Source organism: Hydra vulgaris, chromosome 08 (assembly GCF_038396675.1).
Source record: "Hydra vulgaris chromosome 08, alternate assembly HydraT2T_AEP".
Taxonomy (NCBI): domain Eukaryota; kingdom Metazoa; phylum Cnidaria; class Hydrozoa; order Anthoathecata; family Hydridae; genus Hydra; species Hydra vulgaris.
In genome coordinates this window covers 57,582,001-57,602,667 of record NC_088927.1, presented here as the reverse complement: position 1 = coordinate 57,602,667, position 20,667 = coordinate 57,582,001, and the positions used below count along the sequence as shown (strand labels likewise).

Below are 20,667 nucleotides of genomic sequence, written 5' to 3'. Positions count from 1 at the left end.
ATGATACAGCATGGTACCTTTGGATATCCGCATAACGTTCCCTGGTGAGTTTCCCCCCCAATTTTGATTAAATCACCTACTCCGGATGAAGACAATGCAGCCCCAAACTTGTAAAGAGCCTCCTCTGTGTCTAATAGTAGGGTTTAAACACTCGGAATGATAGGCTTCTTTAATTCTTCTTCAAGCTTATTGGCGTCCTTTCATTCCAAAAATTTCGAATTTGGACTCGTTGGTGTACAGAACCCCATTAAACATTTCCTGGGCCCAATCTTTGTGTTGTTTTGCATGTTTAAGTCGTTTTTCTTTATTGCGACACTGTAACAATGGTTTACGAATTGCAACTCACCCTCTTAATCCCAATTTAAGTAGGTGTTGTTGAATAAAAGAAGAGCTGACATTTTTCCCAGTTGCTGTGTTAATGTGTTTCGCCAGCTTGGTTAATGCTTTTTTTGTATTTCTTAAAGATAGGGTTTTTAAATATTATTAATTCCAATCTGTAGCTTTAGCACCAATTTGTAAAGATCCATTGATAGTATGTAAACCACAGGCAATATCAATGAGTGTACTTAATTCATTGTTATGACATTATTTGTTGAGCATTTCCAAAAACAGTTAATTTACATTTGGGTCGACCTGAAGCATTTTTTCATCATTTAAACCAGTCGTACAGGATTTGAACATATTTAGGGTTGCAGCTTTTCCCATGAAATCTCTGAAGTATAATATCTTGTAAAAACAGTATTCCTCTCTTCATTTCAATAGCGCACATGTAAGTCCATTTGACCTTTCTTTAAAACTTTATTGTAAGACTATTAAAAATACCTACCCTTTATCAAACCAATGCTTAGCAAAAAATATTATATACCAAGCCAATATAAGTTTCAATAATCCTACTAACACTCCTGTCAACAAATCCTACACCGGTATAAGTGAAACACCATTCAAAATTAGTTATGCCAACCATATAAAATCATTCAAGATTCTAAAATACAAAAGCGACACCGAATTATCAAAAGAATTTTGGAAATTAAAAGATGCCAATTTAAACCCTGTTGATAAATGGAAAATAATTAGGCAATTCAATTACAACCCAACTATGAAGTCCTGCAAACTATGCATAAACAAAAAATATGAAATTCTATTTTCCAAAAATAAAAATCTGCTAAACAAAAAAAGTGAAATGCTATCCAAGTGCAGGCAACGCAACAAATTTCTTCTCGCCCTATTCGACATGGGTGATTGATCAATTTTCTAAATAATTAAATATTGTTTGTTTTTTTGTTTTGATGTCAGAACTCATTCCATTACTTTGTTATGTTTTTTCTGTCAATTTCTGTATTTTGTATTTTTTAACGGTTTTTTCTTAATTTAAAGAATAAAATATAACTGATGATTGCCGAAGGGCATGAATTTTTATGTTCCATCACAAAGTTGTATTTTTTTAAATAATCAAACTCTTTATATATTAATACTGATCAATTTTGTAAACAATTAACTTATATATTAACATATATATATATGGTTTATGTTTTGTAAGTGTGTAAATATTTTTTATATATGAAGTGTTTCTACGTTCGTGATGTGTTATAATGTTATGTGTTAATAGTTTGTAAGTGGTTATTATGTTGTTTGCAAGGTTTCATATTGTTGTGGCTTGGCTCAGTTTACAGCAAGAGTGTTGACCTTGCTAGCCAAGTAATTTACTTTTCTATAATGTGACATGGCTTCCTTGAGAGCATGAATGATGTCCATGCCAGTAAAGTTGTGTACTGGCATGATAAAACACATAAATTAAATTTGTTTGTAGTTAGTGTAATCATAAAATGTGTTGAAAAAATATTCTTGAAAGAATGTGTCTAAAAGAAATGTTAAAAAGATATATAGTTTATTGACCTTTTTTCTTTAGAATGTTAAATATAAAATGTGGTGTTCCACAATGGTCAATTTTAGGACCACTCTTATTTTTAATTTATATTAATGATTTAAGCAAATCTTGTAAGTTACTAGACACTATATTGTTTGCGGATGATACAAATTTGTTTCACGCTTGTCACGATATTAAAATGTTGTTTAATTCAGTTATCATGGAACTCATAAAACTCACAGAATGGCTTAATGCAAATAAATTATCAATTAATTTAGATAAAACAAAGTATTCTTTTTTTCATCGCTTTCATGAACACGATAAAATCCCTTTAAAACTTCAAAAACTTTATATTGGCAATCAATTTATAAAAAGAGAATTAAAATTTCTTAAAACTTTTAAGAGTACTCTTTGACGAAAACGTTACTTGGACAAATCATATACATTATCTTGAAAGCAAAATCTCAAGAAATATTGGCCTACTTTATAAAGCAAGGCCATTTTTGTTTATTTATCTTTTTTTTTTTGGTTTTTGGTTATTTCCTTTCATTTTTGTTTAAATGTTATATTTCTCCTTTGTTCATAGTTATCTGAATTACACAACATTGCTTGGTGTAGCACAAATCAAAACATACTTAAAAAACTTTTTAATAAACAAAAACATGCAATAAGAATAATATCTAATGTAGGCCGTTTTACTCACTCCAAAGAACTATTTATAAAGCTGAATATACTCAATGTGTACCAAATATGTGCAAATTTATCTTTATATACTTATTTATTTAATATTTATATCTAAGAATTTGTTATTTTACTTTTTATTGATTATTTTATTACTTTAAAAGAAATTAAAATTTTTTTTTAAATTAAAAAAAAAAAAAAATTCTTTATGACCCTGTAACTTTTTGTTTTTGTTTTATCTTTTTAAAAATAAAGTCTTATTTTTTATATATGTTGGTAACATTTATATACTCTATACGAAATTATTTATTTTTTGACGGAATCATTCTCAGGGCTTGGCGATAAGAAAAATTGTGTCTTCTTCTCGCCCCGGCCATCTCTAAATTGGAAATATTGGTTGTATTTATATTTTTATACGACAAAAAATGAAGAGAAGAAAAAAAATATATATATATAAAAAAAATTAAAATAGTTCAAGAAGTTTCAATATTTCCAAGTTTCTTCACTCAAAGCAAATATAAGATTGTTTATAGAGGTTTTCTATTATTAGTTTTATATTTACTTATTTATTGCAATTTTTGCACTAAATACATTTTAAAGTAATGAAAGGGATTTTAAGATGGATGATTACATTTTACCGTTCAATGCTGGCAGTACTTGCTGAGCAGAGAGGCTCAGCAAGTACTGCCATTATAAATTTTTCAATTTGCTTTATTTATGAGTTTTTGTCTGTAAAAAATTTATAATATTTTTAATTACTTTTTATTTTTTTATTTAAATGCTTATAATATTTTGTCAATAATTAATAATAACTACTTTAAATATAACATTATTCAGTTAAAAAGATTATATCAATTTTTTTATAATTTTAGTATAAGTTCTTGATAGAAATATAATATCTTTACATTGCTAAATTATTTTAATACGTCTAATTTAAAAATAACTAATAGTAGAGGTTGAATAGAATTAGATTATTATATTATGCTCTGTTTTATTTGCTTACACTGTATTTTGGATAAGTTTAAGAAAACCCAAATTTCAATAAAAAATAAGTTTAACTTTTATTATTTTAAGTATTGTTTTTACACACTCCTTTTATGCTTAATTATGTCTGATAATTTAAGAAGTGAAATTAAAAGGCTTTCTCAAAATGAAAGAAACCAGGTTAGGTGAGCTGAGATAAATCGTTGTCGAAATGAAAGAGATAACCTATGCTTGCTGAAATAAATAGTAATCAAAATGAAAGATATCAGGGTCTGCGAGAGCTAGGTATAATACGCATCGCATTGCAAATTTAGTTGTTATTTTATTTCTTTAGTTATATTTTGGTGCTCTACCAACTATCATATTTTCACTTTGTCTACTGTTAAAATATGGTTTTAACATAGTAAATTTTAATTGCTTAAAGTTTGCTATGTTGATCATTAGCTTATTGTTTAAAAAGGAATTAGTTTGTGGCAATCAAGGTAAGAATAATTTTCTTTTCTGATCAAATTGCAAAACTTGTTTGCACCTATATAGCTGTTTTTATTTTTAATTTTGTGTAATTGGTAATTGTCTTTGCAATAAATGTCTTTTCTTACAGATGTTGACTATTTTTAACAACGCTCTAGAAAAAGCAACAACAACAGGTAAATTGGTTTGTAGTGTTAATCTTTGATATTTTTACTTCTTTTATCATGCCTTACGTTTTTCTTTTTTAATGAATTTAGACATCTAACAATGCTTTTTTGGCTTATTGTAGGTTAAACAGAGGGCCCATATCTCATAAAGCACTTAAGGTGTCAGCTTAAATTTAGGGCAAAAGCTCGCCATCAACAACTCCAATCCCCCTCCATCCCCCATTCCGCCATTTTTTTTAATATAGAGTGTTGATCCTCTATAAAGTAAAGAATGAGGAGAGTGGTGGGATAAAAATACGCTGCATCTATAATTAGCATTTTTGTAGTTGGTTATAAATAATATTCTTAAATTCAAAAAAGTCAAAAACTTTTCTATCTTGTTATTTATTCTTCGAGAAATACTCTTATTTTTTCAGTTAAATATAATATAAATTTATTTTTAACTAAATTACCAGTTATAATTATAATTTTAGATTTGCTTCTCTAATTTAAAGTGGTGGCCGATCAGTTGGAATGTTAGCCAAGATCAGACATTTCGTAAATTTTGAAACACTTATGAGTATTTATCATGCCATATTTGGATCGCACCTTAGGTATGCATGTCAGATTTGGGGTAAAAAAAAAGGTCTGTTAAACCAGCTAGTTTCACTTCAAAACAAAGCCCTTAAAACTATTCACTTTCAAAGTTTCCTATTTGACTATGTTTCTCTACTGTATAAATTGTCTAAAATTCTAAGGCTTAACAACAATATTACTTATTTAAATTGTTTATTTGTATGGGATTATCTTCATGATAAACTTCCAATTTCCTTCAAGAACTTTTCCTTCAAATATGTAACAAACATTCTCACTTCCTAGGATCCTCTTCATGCAACAATATCTTTGTAGAACATACTAGGACAATAAAATTTGGCAGCGAATCAGTTAAACATCAGTGCACCAATGCTTGGAACAATCTCCCTCATTATTTTAAAACTGAAAACTCAATTTCTCGATATAATTTTCTCAATAAATTAAAAAAACACTATTTGGATAGCTACTAGAATAATAACATCAATAAAAGCAATATATCACTGTTAATAGTCTTATTGAAAATACTCTCTCTTGTATATTTTATATATATATATATATATATATATTTATATATACATATATATATATATATATATATATATATATATATATATATATATATATATATATATATATATATATATATATATATATATATTTTTAAGAATCTTTACAGCTTTTTTGTCGTCCTTGTACAATGATTGAATGTGTATGTGCGTATGCTTGTGTGGATATATGTATGCGTGTGCGGGTATATGTATGTGTGCAAATGTGTGTATATGTGTATGTATGTGTGTTGTGTGTTAATATGTGTGTGAATGTGTATGTATATTTATGTATGTGCATATGTAGATAAGTATAGATATATTTAAATATACCATTGTTATTATTATTATTACCTTTATTTTTATTATTATCATTATTTTTATTAATACTATTATTTTTATTGTTAATAATACCATTTTTATTATTATAGTCATTAAAAATGTTATTATTATTGTTAAAGTTATGATTTTTAGAGTTGTTATTATTTTATTCTTATGTTATTATTCATTATTATTAGGTGTTTACGCATCATTAGTAGTTATACTATTTGTAAACATCTTTGAATTGTAAAAGCATGTAATTCAGAATATATTGATTGATTGATTGATATAATATATCAACGTTTAAGGAACGTATTAACGTTTAATATTAACGTTTTTTTCGAACGTGATAAGAAATATCTTTAAGCATTTTTTCATCGTACCCATTTTTAGTAAACACTTGAACTAAAAAATTTAAAAAACGTTTAGCAAATAAAAATGAAATTCTTCAAACTCTGTTAACCTTCCTACAATTTCTTTACCATGAATATCAATAATATCTCCCAGACTTAGAAGAATAGTCAGAAAAGCTGGTTACAGAACTGTTTTTAAGTCAAATGCTAACCTAAAAACACTAACGTCTAGAAATAAATCAAAATTACCACGCAACAGCCAACCTGGAATCTATTTAATTAAGTGCAAATGCTCAAAAATGTATGTTGATGAATCAAAACTTAAAATAAGAACAAGGGTTCAACAACACCAAAAACTTTTTACTGAAGGCAAGTTAAACCAGTCTGCATTAGCTTTGTATAAAATAAATTGCGATGAGAATATTGAATGGGATAGGGCAGAAACACTTAAAGTTGAGGATAAAAAATTCGAAAGAAAAGTCCATGAAGCCTTGGAGATACAAAAACATCAATGTTCTCCAATGTACGGTGGTATGAATTTAGCCAATGGACAATATGTTAAAACAAATTTTTGGACTTCATTTTTTTTTTTTTTCATACTCAAGTAAAAGAAGCCATTATAAAGGTGACGCCAAAATTTAAAAATTTTTGTTATTGTTTAACGGTCACAATTTTTGCAATTATCTTAATATTAATCTTAATATTAATACTACAGAAACGTTTAACGTTTAATGTCGTTTTATTAGTTATGCTTTGAAAGAACGCATTCTCAAAATGCATGCGGTCATTTGAGAAAGATCTCTAATGCGAGTTGAAACTTTTTTCCTTATGAAATTTAATTATTAGTTTAGATATATTACATAAAGAATTATACTAAGATAAATAATCATCGTTAAGATCATATTAAAAATAAAGTAAGTATATAAAATAGTTGCATATACATTTTTATTAAATAAAGTAGAAAGGATAAAAATTTTTATTAGATGAAGTAGCAAGAATTTTAAGTAGAAAGGATTTTAATTTTTTAAATCGTTTATATTTTGTTTGTTTTAGCTTTTCTTTTAGCAGTTTTATTATTTTATTTTTTAGAAAGAAAATAGGAGTATGGATGTTATTTAAAGTTATACTAATGCTATTTCCATAAAATGGTTATTACTACTTTAAAATTTCTGTGATGCTATTAACTATTTTTGTTCTTTTTAGTAAACTTAGAAAAATTAAATTAAAATTTTTTGCCAACGCTGAAATGGCATGTCACATGTTATTGTACGTAAAGGTTAAATTTTGTTATGAGGATTACAGTTCTTATGAAAAAAAAGGTAAGGAGTACTGTTTGTAAATATATATTTTGTTTACTTTGAATCTTTTTAAATTTTCTCGCGTCATTTTTAAAATTTTTGTTTATACACGTTTATTGTTTGCATTTATGCTTTTTTGAAATATATGTGTATGTGGTAATAAGTGCTTTATAGTTGTTTTATCAATGTGTTTTTATAATAATGTAAAGTGTTTTTTTTGTTTGTGTATGTGTTAATATGTTATATAATTATTTTTAAAAATGTGTTTAAATATGTATATAAGGTATATATTTAACCTTATATACATATTTAAACACATTTATTGTGTTTAAAGTTGGTACATGTTTATATTATGTTGTTTCAAAGTGCTGTGACTTTGTAAACGTGTAGAGTAAGATTTGTCAACTTTGCCAGCCAAGTGATGTACTTATAACAGAGGGTTACACGAAAGTGTTGAGTGTCAAAATTACATAATAATGTATTTTAATAACATTTAACAAGATAGCAATCTTCAGGATTCGTTTAAGATTTTTTGTTACTACTTTTAATTAAAAGTGAAGTTTAAATGGATGATATTATGCTAGAAGCAGATACTAGTTTAGAAAATGGAAATGTTAATAGGCAAGTTGTTTGTGGCACAAATGAAAGAGATAGACTTAGGCGAGATGAAATTATTAATGGACAAAATGCTGCTCCGCAAGCAGCAAATAATTCGAACCCAAATGAGGAGAGCTTGGTTAGGCGAGTTGAAAATAATCGTCACAGAAATGAAAGAGATAGACTTAGGTGAAATGAAATTAATAATCGACAAAATGCTAGAATTACTGCTGGGCAAGCAGCAAATAATTCGAACCCAAATGAAGAGAGCTTGGTTTGACGAGTTGAAAATAATCGTCGCAGAAATGAAAGAGGCGAGATGAAATTAATAATCAACAAAATGCGAGAATTTCTGCTAGATACGAAAGAATGCATTGTATAGCAAGAAATGATACTATTCCATATTAAAATTATTTAGGAGAAATGAATTATATTTGTCAGCATTGTGGTGCTAAGAAATTTCCTAATGAAACATATTTTTTATGTTGCCATAATGGAAAGGTAGTTTTGTTGCAACCTTCATCATTTCCACAAGATTTAGAAATTTATTTAAAGGAAACTATGCAGATAGAAATGCCAATCTGAATTTTTTTAAATATATTAGAAATTATAATGCCTGTCTTTCTTTTGCTTCATTTGAAGCTAATGTAGTTCAACCCATGAATCATGGGCCGCCATGTTTTAGAATTTGGTTTTTTAAGGTCAAGTTTTTCATCGTATTAGTAATTTAAGACCAAATCAAGATGTTCCGCCGACATATTGTCAACTATACATCTATGATCCACTTGCAGCAGTAAATTTAGAATGCAACAATGTGGTAATGATCTTTGCTTAAATGATTTAATGTTTCGATTTCAAACTATTATTAGTGAAGAAAACCCATTTGCTCTTGCATTCAAAAACATGGCTGAAGTGGAAGATGAAGAAATTCGTAGAGCAGCTATAGAAGGTCGCTCAGTGTCAGTTGTAAAAATGTCTTTACTTGAAGGACAAGATAGACGTCGCTATAATCTCCCTTCACATAATAAAGTTGCAGTTTTATTCATTATTATAAATTGAAGGCCAGCGCCTTGGTTTCATCAGAAATAACCAAAACAAACTGAGAAGGTAGCAGTTCATAATGGTTATCCACGCTATAGATGTTGTGATAATAATTTGGTTATCAATATTAAAGGTAACAATGTAGATAACTGCTGGATGGTACCTTACAATCTATTGTTATCAAAGAAATATCAAACTCACATTAATGTTGAAGCTTGCATGTCTGTTAAGGCTGTTAAATATTTGTACAAATATATATATACAAAGATCACGACTGTGCCAATATTTTAATAAATGAACAAATTAATCATGATGAAGTAAACTCTTTTTTAGATTGTTGTTATGTAAGTGCACCTGAAGCATTGTGGCGAATTTTCGAGTATCCAATAAGTTATATGTCACACACTATTACACGCCTTAAAGTTCATTTACCTGAAAATCAATTAGTGTATTTTAGAGAAGGAGCAGAACAAATGGCTTTAGATTGTGCAGCTCAACGTAATACGCACCTAACGGCATGGTTTAAGTTAAATACTGAAAATGAAAGAGCACATTGCTATTCGTATGTAGACATTCCTTATCACTATATATTTGATGATAAACATTGTAAATGGAAGGTTAGACAAAGGGGTGGTAATAAGGTGATAGTAAGAATGTATAAAATTAATCCAACTGGAGAATTGTTTTTTCTTAGACTGTTACTTTTGCAAGCAAAAGGTGCAACATCGTGGGAGGATGTGCGTACTGTTAACGGTATTGTCCTTGAAGCAATTGTTTTGAAAGTTTTGTTGCAAGATGACACTGAATGGCAGAATACTCTTTCTGAGGCGGTTTTAACACGTATGCCAAAGCAAATTAAACAGTTGTTTTCAATTATTTTGACCTTTTGTGAACCTGACAATCCTTTGCATCTCTGGAATACATACAAAGCTTTTATGATGGAAGAGCTCATTCACTTCTAATAGCTGAACAAGCTACTTTTCATCAAATTGAAAAGATTATAAATCAAAACGGTAAAATGCTGGCTGATTACAATCTGCCTGTTATTGATGAGTTTATGCGCCTAAATCTATAAAATTTTGATGAAAATGTTCAACAATCAATTGACGAAGCCAACCAAATGAGACTGTTGCCTAATGTCAATTAATTAAATGTATGTAATGCTATCCTTGCTGCACTGAATGAGCAACCAAGTGTAGAAAATCAACATTCTAGATTGTTTTTCATGGATGGACCTTCTGGTAGTAGAAAAACCTTTACTTATAATTATTTGATTGCTGAAACCATAAGTAGGGGCTTTAAATCTGCTACAGCTGCATGGACTGGCATAGCAGCAACTCTTCTTACGAATGGATCTACATTGCATGGCTTATTCAAACTTCCGGTTCCAATATTGGATAATAGCACATGTAATGTAACTCCTAACTCTATACACGGGCATTTTTTAAGACAAGTTAGTTTGTTTTTGCTTGATGAAACATCCATGATACCTAAACATGCCTAAAATGCAATTGATAGGTTATTAAAAGATATTTGCAACAACAACTTTCCGTTCGGAGGAAAAACTATTTTTTTTTGTGGTGACTTCAGGCATATTCTGCCTGTTGTGAAAAGAGGACAACCAGCTGAAATAGTAGAATCGCGTATAAAATGTTCTTTGCATTGGTAATGGGTGCAAAAGTTTGCATTAACTGAAAATATGAGAGTGCAAGATGGGGAGTGCAAGATGGAAGGTCAATTTTCCAGTGCCTACTAAAACTTGGGAATGGAACTATACCTGTCAAAGAGGAGGATCCTTTTAAAGGATGCATTGAAATACCAAATCAGTGCATTATTAGAGAAAATGAATCGATTGTTGAAAAGATTTTTGGAGATGCTGATTATTCTAAACGTGTGATTTTAACACCAACTAATGTTGATTCATTATCAATCTATGAAGAAGTGCTTGAATGTCTGCCGGGTGAGGTAAAAATTTATTTAAGAGCTGATCAAATTGAGACTTATGACCTTAATGAAAGAAATAACTCCTGTTGAGTTTTTGAACAGCTTAATTCTTTCAGGTATGCCACCTCATTGTTTAAAATTGAAAATTGGTTGTTTAATTATGCTACTTAGAAATTTAGATCTCAAAGCTGGGTTATGCAATGGTACTCGAATGAAAGTTTGTGCTCTTCAAAATAATTATATTGATGCAGAGATATTGACAGGTGTTTCTGGTGGTAAATGGGTTTTTGTTCCTCGAATTCAGTTGGCTCCATCACTCCTTCATTCTAATATACCTTTTGTTCTGAAATGTCGTCAGTTTCCTGTCAGATTGGCTTATTCAATGACAATTAATAAAAGTCAAGGTCAAACATTTAATAGAGTTGGGGTATATCTCAAAAAACCGTGTTTCTCTCATGGTCAACTATATGTTGCATGTTCAAGAACTAGAGTATTTAATAGTTTGTTTTTCAAAATTGATAAACAACTCATTCAGGATATGGTAGGTGAAAAGTGTTACACAAATAATGTTATATTTTCTAAGGTTCTTAATTTATAGTCTTTAGATTTTCATTTCGAAAATTTACTGTTTGTAGGTTGTGAGTACTTGTATGTATAACTTTATTTATTATTTTAATTTTTTTTTTTCATAGTTTTTGATAAATATATCTGTCATTTAATATTGTTATAAAATGTGTTTACATGTGTTATATAAAACCATATTTGTTTATAGTTGTATATTTTTTAAAATTATGTTTTCAAAGTTGTGTCACTTGGGATTATGTTGAGCAAGATTGATAACCTTGCCAGCCAAGCGGTGTACTTATAGCAGAGTCGTGACTTGGCAGCATTTAGTGCCAGGCGGTGTTACTGCTTTAGGGCTAGGTTGTGTTGTCTAGCCTTTTTTTAATTATTCTGGAAACACATAATGTCTGTTAATGTTTAGCGTAATGTGTATGAGAGAGTATGCAACCTTGATCTTTAAATCTAGGGCGTTTTAATGTCCTAAATTTGAAGTAATTGATTAACTAATATTGAATATAAAAGCAAATATACTTTTCTGTATTTATATGTTTAGTAAAAAGATAAATATAGTTAACTTTAAATTGGTTTTCGAATTTTGTCTTTTTTAATTTGGTTTGTTATTTTTGCTGGATTTTAGGATCATAGGTGTTAATATTCTATTGTTATGTGTTATTGTTGTGATGTTTTGTGTTGATAGACTGTTTGGCTTACCTTCATGTCGGTGTCTATTGTTAAAAATGAATAATTGGTAGTTTCATTATTAGAACTTACTGCTTTTATTTATTTACTAAAAGCCAAGACAACATTTTGCTAAAAATGCAATTTATAACCTAATTTGATTTTTTTTTTTTTTAGTATTGTTAATTTTTTTTTTTAGTATTATTACATTTTCGATAAATGTTTATATCAACTTAAATTATATTAACGAAAATTTTCGTAAGTTAATTCAATCCAGAAAGATTAAATATTTATTTTAATATTGAAGTAATTAAAGAGGTTTAAGAAAGAATCGACTTCAATATTTGTTTGCTTTTCTGTTTAGATGACAGCAGTATTATTGGAGAAAGTAAGTTAAAAAGCATTTTTACTTTTTAAAATGGAAAAAAAAACTTTTTTATATATCCGTTTTTTTTTAAGTAGGTTTAAAATTTCAGGTTTTTAAAATCTTATATATTATAATCTTAAATATTTTTTAATTACTTAAAAAATATATCTATGTTAAACTATACCAGGTTGTAGAAAATAGTTATAGTTTAATGACAAAGTTGCAGACTGTTAGAGTAGATTAAATAGATCAAAGATTTATTTAATCTACTTAATAACTTACTACCAAAGTGAAAATTTACTACCAATTGTTGTTTGTTTTTCTGTTTAGTTGAAAATAATGAAGAGAGAGGTAGTAAGTTTAAAAGGATTTTTATTTTTAAATAACTAAAAGGTTTTTTAAAATATTGTTCTTGACTTTAAAGTAAAAAAGTCGGTTTTTATAATTTTATACAATAAGCCCAAGAACTTAGGTCCTACTTAAAATTATATTGTCAATAATAAAGAGAAGAAATTTATAATTCTCAGTAAGACAGCTTTTTTTTATTTTATATCAAGTTAGTTTAATTGAGATTTATTTTCTTTAGTTGATCAAGAGAGATCTAATAAAGGTGTTAAGTAGATAATTTAACCTCTATACATTTAAATACTTTTATTGTTTAGACACAGAATTGAAGACTGAATTAAGTCAGTGTTTTTGCTATTAGATATTTGTTAATAGGAATTTTTTTATTTGTACTGTAACTGGAATTTTAAAACTTCAAGTACCTAAGCTTTATTTTATTTTTTCTTTTAGGAGAGAAAAAAAACTTACATATTTTTTTAAATTTGTTATACACATGTTTGATTGTAAATTAACTTTTTTTTGTTTGAAACGTATTTGTACTCAATTGCTTAGTTATTTATAATAAATTTATTTAGTTGTGTGCATTTAACATTTTAAAGACAATTTCCTTTTTTAACGAAACATGTATCAAGGGGATACCAAAAAATTAATAACTCATGAATAATTTACCTTCAATTTATATTAATCTTATTAATTAAAGTTCATGAATTAAAAAATATAACAAGAATTTAGCTTTACTTTTTCGTCAATTTAAAGCATGATGAAGTGTTATTTTTTGTGTCAGTAACTAAAAACGTATTGTGTTCAACTTAGTAATGTCGAGGAAAATGGTTTTGCCTTACACTGATATCACCTGTCAGTTGTAAATTACTCAAATAACGTTAAATAATTGGCAAATTATTTTACCTCCACGTACTTTTTTATTTTAATTTTACAGATGGTTTAATTTTTTAATTTGAAGGCGTTTTTCTAAAAGGGTATTAGTTAAGGTTTCGCAACTTTAAATTGTGGAAAACAGCCACTATAAATTAAGTAACAGACCGACCATAACCTGTAGTACGGGTTTCTATCTGCTAGTATTATATTATTTGCTGATGATGCCGGTGCCTATAATCCGGTGAACATTTTAAATAAGTTATTTAGTATTGAGAGAATTCGAATTATCTGATGTTTTAAATTAGTTTATATATATATATATATATATATATATATATATATATATATATATATATATATATATATATATATATATATATATATATATATATATATATATATATATATATATATATATATATATATATATATATATATACTCTCGTAAAAGATGTCAACATTTAAATCATGTATATATTTATATTAAATGTATTATTATACATTTATATGTTTCCCAGATATATATTACATCAGTGACAGCGCAGAGACTTCCGGAATGGCGGACGCTTTTTTATAACGAATTTTATAAATAAATTTTTAAAAAAGAAAGATAAAGAAAAAAAAATAATAATAAGAAAAATAAATAAAATAAGTAAAAAAAGAAAAATAAATAAAATAAAAATAAAGAGAATGAAGAAAAGAAAGAGAAAGAAATAAAAAAGCAAAAACTAAAAAAAAATTAAAATCCAAATCAAACAAATTAACGAAAGAAAAAATGAGACAAGAAAAAGGAAAGACAAAAAGCCATAGTTAAAAGAAAAAAACGTTCGAAAATGGAAAGTAATTAAAAAGAATTAAAATAAAATAAAAATTTCTCCGCTTTTGAAGAAAGCATAAAGAATATTTTTTAAATTTTATTATTTTTGAAAGACTAAGTGTTTGTTTGATGACTTTTTTATTTTATTATCTTCATTTATTATGAAAACTCTATACTTTTCGTGACTGTGTGTGAGTGTGTGTTGTATTGTTATTTTTTGATGAAATATTTATATTAATTTATATGATTATTGATAATAATATTATTATATTTATTAAATCATTGTTACTTTTTTTTTGCAGTAATTGTTTTAGTTACATGGTAGGTTGTTACGTTTTGTCAGTAAATAACTGTTTGTAACTTTCCTGTCTATGCATTATATTCAATTGTTGTTTCAAAATTGATATTGTTTTATTATCATATAATTTTCTTATTATTCTTATAATTTATCATCATTATTATTATCATTATTATTTGTATAAATAATGCTATTTCATGGTATATACTTAAGATTAGTTTTAACTATTTGTAAATGACTCGATTGTATGATCTTTTTATCGAAAAATATATTGATATATAGACACATTATAAACATACTTTATTGAACATAAAACTATTCAATTGAACTTAATATTGGGAATTTTTTTTTCCCCTTTAAACTAAAAGTTTTAGTTGCAACACCTTACAGCTCATTTAAATGTAGCCACATACAAGCAAATAATATGCTAATGTTCCCAATATTATTCCCAATATTAATTCACTTTGCTATGACATCGCAAACGGAGGAAACATTTTTTTAACGGTGAAAAGTAAAAGAGTAAAATAAAAGAGCAGGTAAAATAAACGAGCAAAAGAAAAATAAATAAAAATTGTTTAGAATAGAAAATTTGAAAAATAAAAAAAATAAAGTTAAAACAATTAAAATATTAAAGAATAAAAATTGAAGAAAAGTATCAAATAAACAATAGAACAAAACACTAAGTTAAAAGAATAAAAATGTTCGCGACAAATTCGAAAATAACGTTATTAAAAGAAAACAAAAATAACATTTTTTAAGTTTTATTCATTTATGTTATTTGGATTGCTTATATTAGCCTGTAGTTTTGTGTATTGTTTACAATGCCATCTGATTATGTGTACTTTTTACACATAATCAGACGGTATTTTTGTTTATACTGTTGTGTAATTTTGTTCATAATTTATATTGACGTGAACATTTGCATATTATTTATGTTGACGAATATTTTTTTTGTGGTCTTTTGCTTATTATTTTTATTATTGTTGCTCTTTATGTTTGTTGCTATTATTCAAGTTTTTTTTGTTTTTTTTCTCATAATATTTAAAAATATTTTTTTTTTTCTTTTTTATTTTCTATCATCATTCTGATCGTCAAACGTTGTGTTATCTCATTCATTCGTTATTTCTCATGTCAGTTAATTCATTTTTTCCTCTTTTTGTTATATTTGTCTTGAGTTTTTAAATATTATTGTTCTTCTTTTAATTTTGCTTTGATCTCTTTTGGTCGCTATCTGTATTACTAATTTTTGCTTTCTTTGTTTATTTTATTAAGGTATCACTCCAATGACTAGATTAACTGTGCAAGTGGCGCCGATCCTAGTTTTGTAAAATTATAAATAAGTTTGTAACTTTTTCAATTTTATTGGTAAATAAATGAATTTTTAAAAAAATGTGCAAACGGATTTCTTTTGCTGTAATAACTTAAATCTTAATTACTTCCTTTACGGAAGTAATTATAAATTAAAGAAACTACTTTTTATTGAACTTTAACAAAAAGTAGTAAAAAGTAGAAGGAGTAGGGGAGTTGGGGAGTTGGGGGGCTCTTTAATCTGTGGGGCAGCTTGATCTTTTAGCGCTACACCATCTATTTATAATTATAAATAGATGGTGTCTAAATATGCGTGATGTCTTAAGTTACTATCAGCATATACTTCTGGCTATTTATTTTCGTTGTTGTTTTGTCAAAAAATCGATTTTACGAATTTTAAGAAATAAAAGTTTGGTTTTCACGATAAATGGTAAATTTGATAAACAGGAAAATTATTCATATATTTTTATTACTATTTTAAATATTTGTAAAATATCAACTGAAGTCACTTGGTATTTCATCGACGTGTTTTTTATGGTATGATTTCGCCGTTGAATGTTATTTATCAGCGAGATACAGCCATTATTACATGATGTATACCAATAGGGGTTCCTTGATCTCTCTTTCACGGAGCTGGTTGATCTGAGGATCAAGGTGTCCCATACTAAATCTATGATACGTATAATTTGTTGTATTTAATTACATTCGAATAACTATTGAAATGCATTAGTTGCACAAAGAAATAATATTTCCATTTGCTAGATAAATAAAATTAATAATAAAAAATAAAAAAGTGAATTATTTTAACAAGATATAGTAATAGTAGTCGATTTAATTTTGTTAAATTTTTGATAGACATAAACATGTATCAGCTGCCGCTGGATTTGAAACTGTCAATACGAAAGGTCAAACATTTAAAGAAGATAATTGCGAACAAGAGTAATTTTTTGTCTCACGTTTTCCATGCCGTTCTCATCGAAGAAAAAGATCGGGCTGTTGAGCAGTGGTGCACGCTTGGTGTCGGGGTTCGATACCCGTGCGTAGCAGACGCTTGGTCAATTTATTCTGAGCGTCTGTATTTGTACGTAGCTGCTAAATTTATGTCACTTTTTCTCGTTCATTTAGTTTTACGTTGTTTTTCTTCATGTTTAGTTAATTAATACTGCTTCATTGATTGATTGACTGAATTTGTATTATTACTTATGTTCTTTTCTTATGTTACTGCATTTTTGTGACGAATATATGTATATATGTATATATATATATATATATATATATATATATATATATATATATATATATATATATATACATATATATATATATATATATATATATATAAATATATATATATATATACATATATATATATATATACATATATATATATATATATATATATAAATATATATATATATATATATATATATATATATATAAATATATATATATATATATATATATATACATATATATATATATATATATATATATATATATATATATATATATATATATATATATATATATATATATATATATATATATATATATATATATATATATATATATATGTATATATATATATATATATATATATATATATATATATATATATATATATATATATATATATGTATATATATATATATATATAATTATTGTATCATATTCTAAAAACATTTATGATTTTTTTTCAAAATTTCAGATTTGGTGTTGACTGAAAATGGTTAGAAATAGAATTCGGAAGGCAGATAGAGAAATGGTACCTCCCGAAACAATGAGAGCAGCTGTGGATGAAGTTTTATTGAAAAACAGGCCTAACAATGAAGTTGCTTGAGAGTTTGGCATTGATCGTATGACATTGAAAAGATATGTTAAAGTGCAAAAACTTAATTCGGGTGTTACATTTAAACCAAGATTTAATACGCAACAGGTCTTCACAGAAGAAGAAGACTGCTTATCAAATTATTTGCTTCAAGCTTCGAAGATGAACTATGGCCTTTCAACGAAAACAATTCGCCAATTAGCATATGAAATGACTGTTGCTAATAATAAAGTTTGTCCAGATTCATGGATTAAGAACAACGTGGCAGGCATCGATTGGTTACAGAGCTTTATGAAAAGAAAACTACAATTATCTTTACGAGCTCCAGAAGCCACCAGCTTTGCAAGAGCAACAGGTTTCAACAGATTCACCGTTAGTGAATTTTTTCGGAATCTCCGGGAGATTCCGGTAGTGCGAGAACGTGATCAGTTTGGTCCAGAAAGCATTTACAATGTGGACGAAACAAGAATAACAACCGTACAAAAACCTGTTAAGGTTATTGTTAGTAAAGGTGTCAAACAAGTAGGTAGCATAACATCTGCAGAAAGAGCAACTCTCATGAGAGCTTGCTGTGTGATTAAATGCGATCAGCAATTTGATACCACCACTGTTCGTTTTTTCGAGGGTGAAGTTTCGAGATTTTATGATTGAAGATGGTCCACCCGGATGCGTAAAATTTGCTAATCCATCTGGTTGGATGACATCAGATATCTTTGTCGAGTGGTTGAAACATTTTATCAAACATTCGCACGGTTTGAAAGATTCTCAAGTTCTTCTCATGCCAGACAACCAAGAGAGTCATATATCTGTGACAGTCCTCGATTTGGAAAAAGAAACGGAATAACTATGCTTAGTTTTCCACCACACTACAGTCACAAGCTGCAACCGTTGGACAGATCTGTTTATGGGCTTCTGAAGAGGCATTACAATGGCGCTTGCGGCAACTGGCTAATCAGCAGTACCAGACCGATGAATATGTATAACATTGTTCCGATTGTGTGTGAAGCTTACGGTAAAGCCTTGACTAAATCAAACATTGAATCTGGATCTAATGTTGCCGGGAAACAAATAAGAAAAAAAATGTAAAAAAATACAAGTGCAGCAGTTGAAGACGATGAACTAATGGAACTTTCCGATGATTCTGATAATATTCATCGCCTACAACCGCTTGAAAGTGAAGACAGTGAAAATGATCTTGAAACGATATCTTCTTGAATCATCAGACCTGAACTTTGACTTTGATGCACTAAATGTGAAGGATTTTGTTCTTGTTAAATTTGATAAAAAAAAAAGAAAGCTATTCATTATGTTGGACAAATCTGTGAAGAAGAAAATGTGCGAATGCTAAAATATTTGAAAAGAGAAAATTTAAAATCGTATAAATTCATCTCTGTCAGTGAGCAATTGTACCAGTTTACCAGAGATGATATTGTCTGCAAGCTTCCAGATCCAATGCAGCATGGTGGCACAACTCCTGTCGGTCGACATTTGATTTTCGATTTTGAATTTTCAGTTTTCGCAAACATTTCTTAAAATTTTGGATGAAAAACCTTGTTCAATAATCTTTAAATGTGAATACCTTGGCAGAAATTTAAAGAGCTGTGTTTTTAATAATGCTTTAATGCCAACTTGTTATTGATTTTGTAAAAAACTGTATGTAAGATAAAAGTGCCCCATAGTGCAAATCAAGGTGCCCCATACATGGGGTGATCCGATGGGTGATCCATTGTAGGTGATGTTATAAAGTTGAGTTCTAGCTTACTAAATATTACTTGGACCAAAATTAGCTAGTTGTTCTGAATAAAGTAATAAATATTCTTTTAAAAATAATAAAAATAGTATTGTTGTCTGCAAGGGTTTTCAAGTAATCAAACATAAACCATAAAAACGTTAAAGGTGCCCCTATCTCCCCTATAGTCAAATAACGAAACAATAACTTATAGAAACATATACACCATGTTTATCACAAGTTATAAAAAATCTTATCGCATATCTAAACAAAAAACGTCAGTATGCATGAGCAGCGCAAATATTTTAAAGTTACGCCAAGGTTAAGGTAGCTTCAACTAAACATGACTTTTGTTGCTTAAATCAGGCTGAGCATTTTCTGAAGATGTTTTGTAAATAAATAATTTGAGAGTTGAACTTAAAAAAAATAAATCCTAAATTTTGTATTAGGCTGCTAAGCAAGTTTTGTGAATACAAAAATAAATAAATTTTGAACTTACGCCAAACTTGCGCTAATCTCACGCTTAAAAATGTTTTGTGAAAATACCCAAGTATTTAAAGAATAGAATAGCGTACCGTTAACAACAATACCATTAACAAAAGAATGCCGTTAAACGGCAATTTTTAAAAACTTTAATTTTAGATATAAAACACTTTTCGTATAAATGTTATTAGGGGTGTTCCGGATACCACTTTTTCATTATCCGACCGGATATTAAATAGCCGGATATTCAAAATTATCTGACCGGATATCCGGATAACGTAATTCAAATCCTAAAATATATATTTTATAATGACAAAATATTATCGTGATAAACCTTCAAAATAGCGAACTTTGTTTCACAACTTTTCTAAATTAATGATAACTGTTATTTCAGAGCAATATGCATTGCATGTGGAAATCAGATAAGCAGGGGTGTAATAAATCTGGTCAGAAGTCATTTTGCACAACTCCACCGCATAATCACGCAAAAAAAATTTCATTGTAATTTGTATGAAGAGGAAAAAAAATTAATACT

General features: G+C 27.7%; 2 protein-coding genes across 6 annotated transcripts in view; one reads left to right on the top strand and one right to left on the bottom strand.

Moving 5' to 3' along the window:
• Positions 1–20,667, bottom strand: part of LOC136084007 (TNF receptor-associated factor 5-like) — a 143,540-nt gene that overhangs the window by 30,077 nt on the left and 92,796 nt on the right. The window lies entirely within an intron of this gene.
• LOC136084005 (uncharacterized) lies at positions 7,161–19,756 on the top strand. 2 transcript variants are annotated; one of them, XR_010640278.1, is made up of 5 exons: positions 7,161–7,278; positions 12,446–12,469; positions 12,779–12,799; positions 13,035–13,058; positions 13,111–13,220. XR_010640278.1 is itself a non-coding variant. In XM_065803997.1 (4 exons), exons 1-4 carry the CDS (start codon positions 7,206–7,208, stop codon positions 17,814–17,816), a joined length of 339 nt encoding a protein of 112 aa, XP_065660069.1. In that variant the 5' UTR covers positions 7,167–7,205; the 3' UTR covers positions 17,817–19,756. The 2 variants fall into 2 exon arrangements, 1 of the variants encoding a protein (XP_065660069.1); XM_065803997.1 differs by lacking the exons at positions 12,779–12,799; positions 13,035–13,058; positions 13,111–13,220 and adding exons at positions 16,948–17,173; positions 17,801–19,756 and having other exon boundaries at positions 7,167–7,278.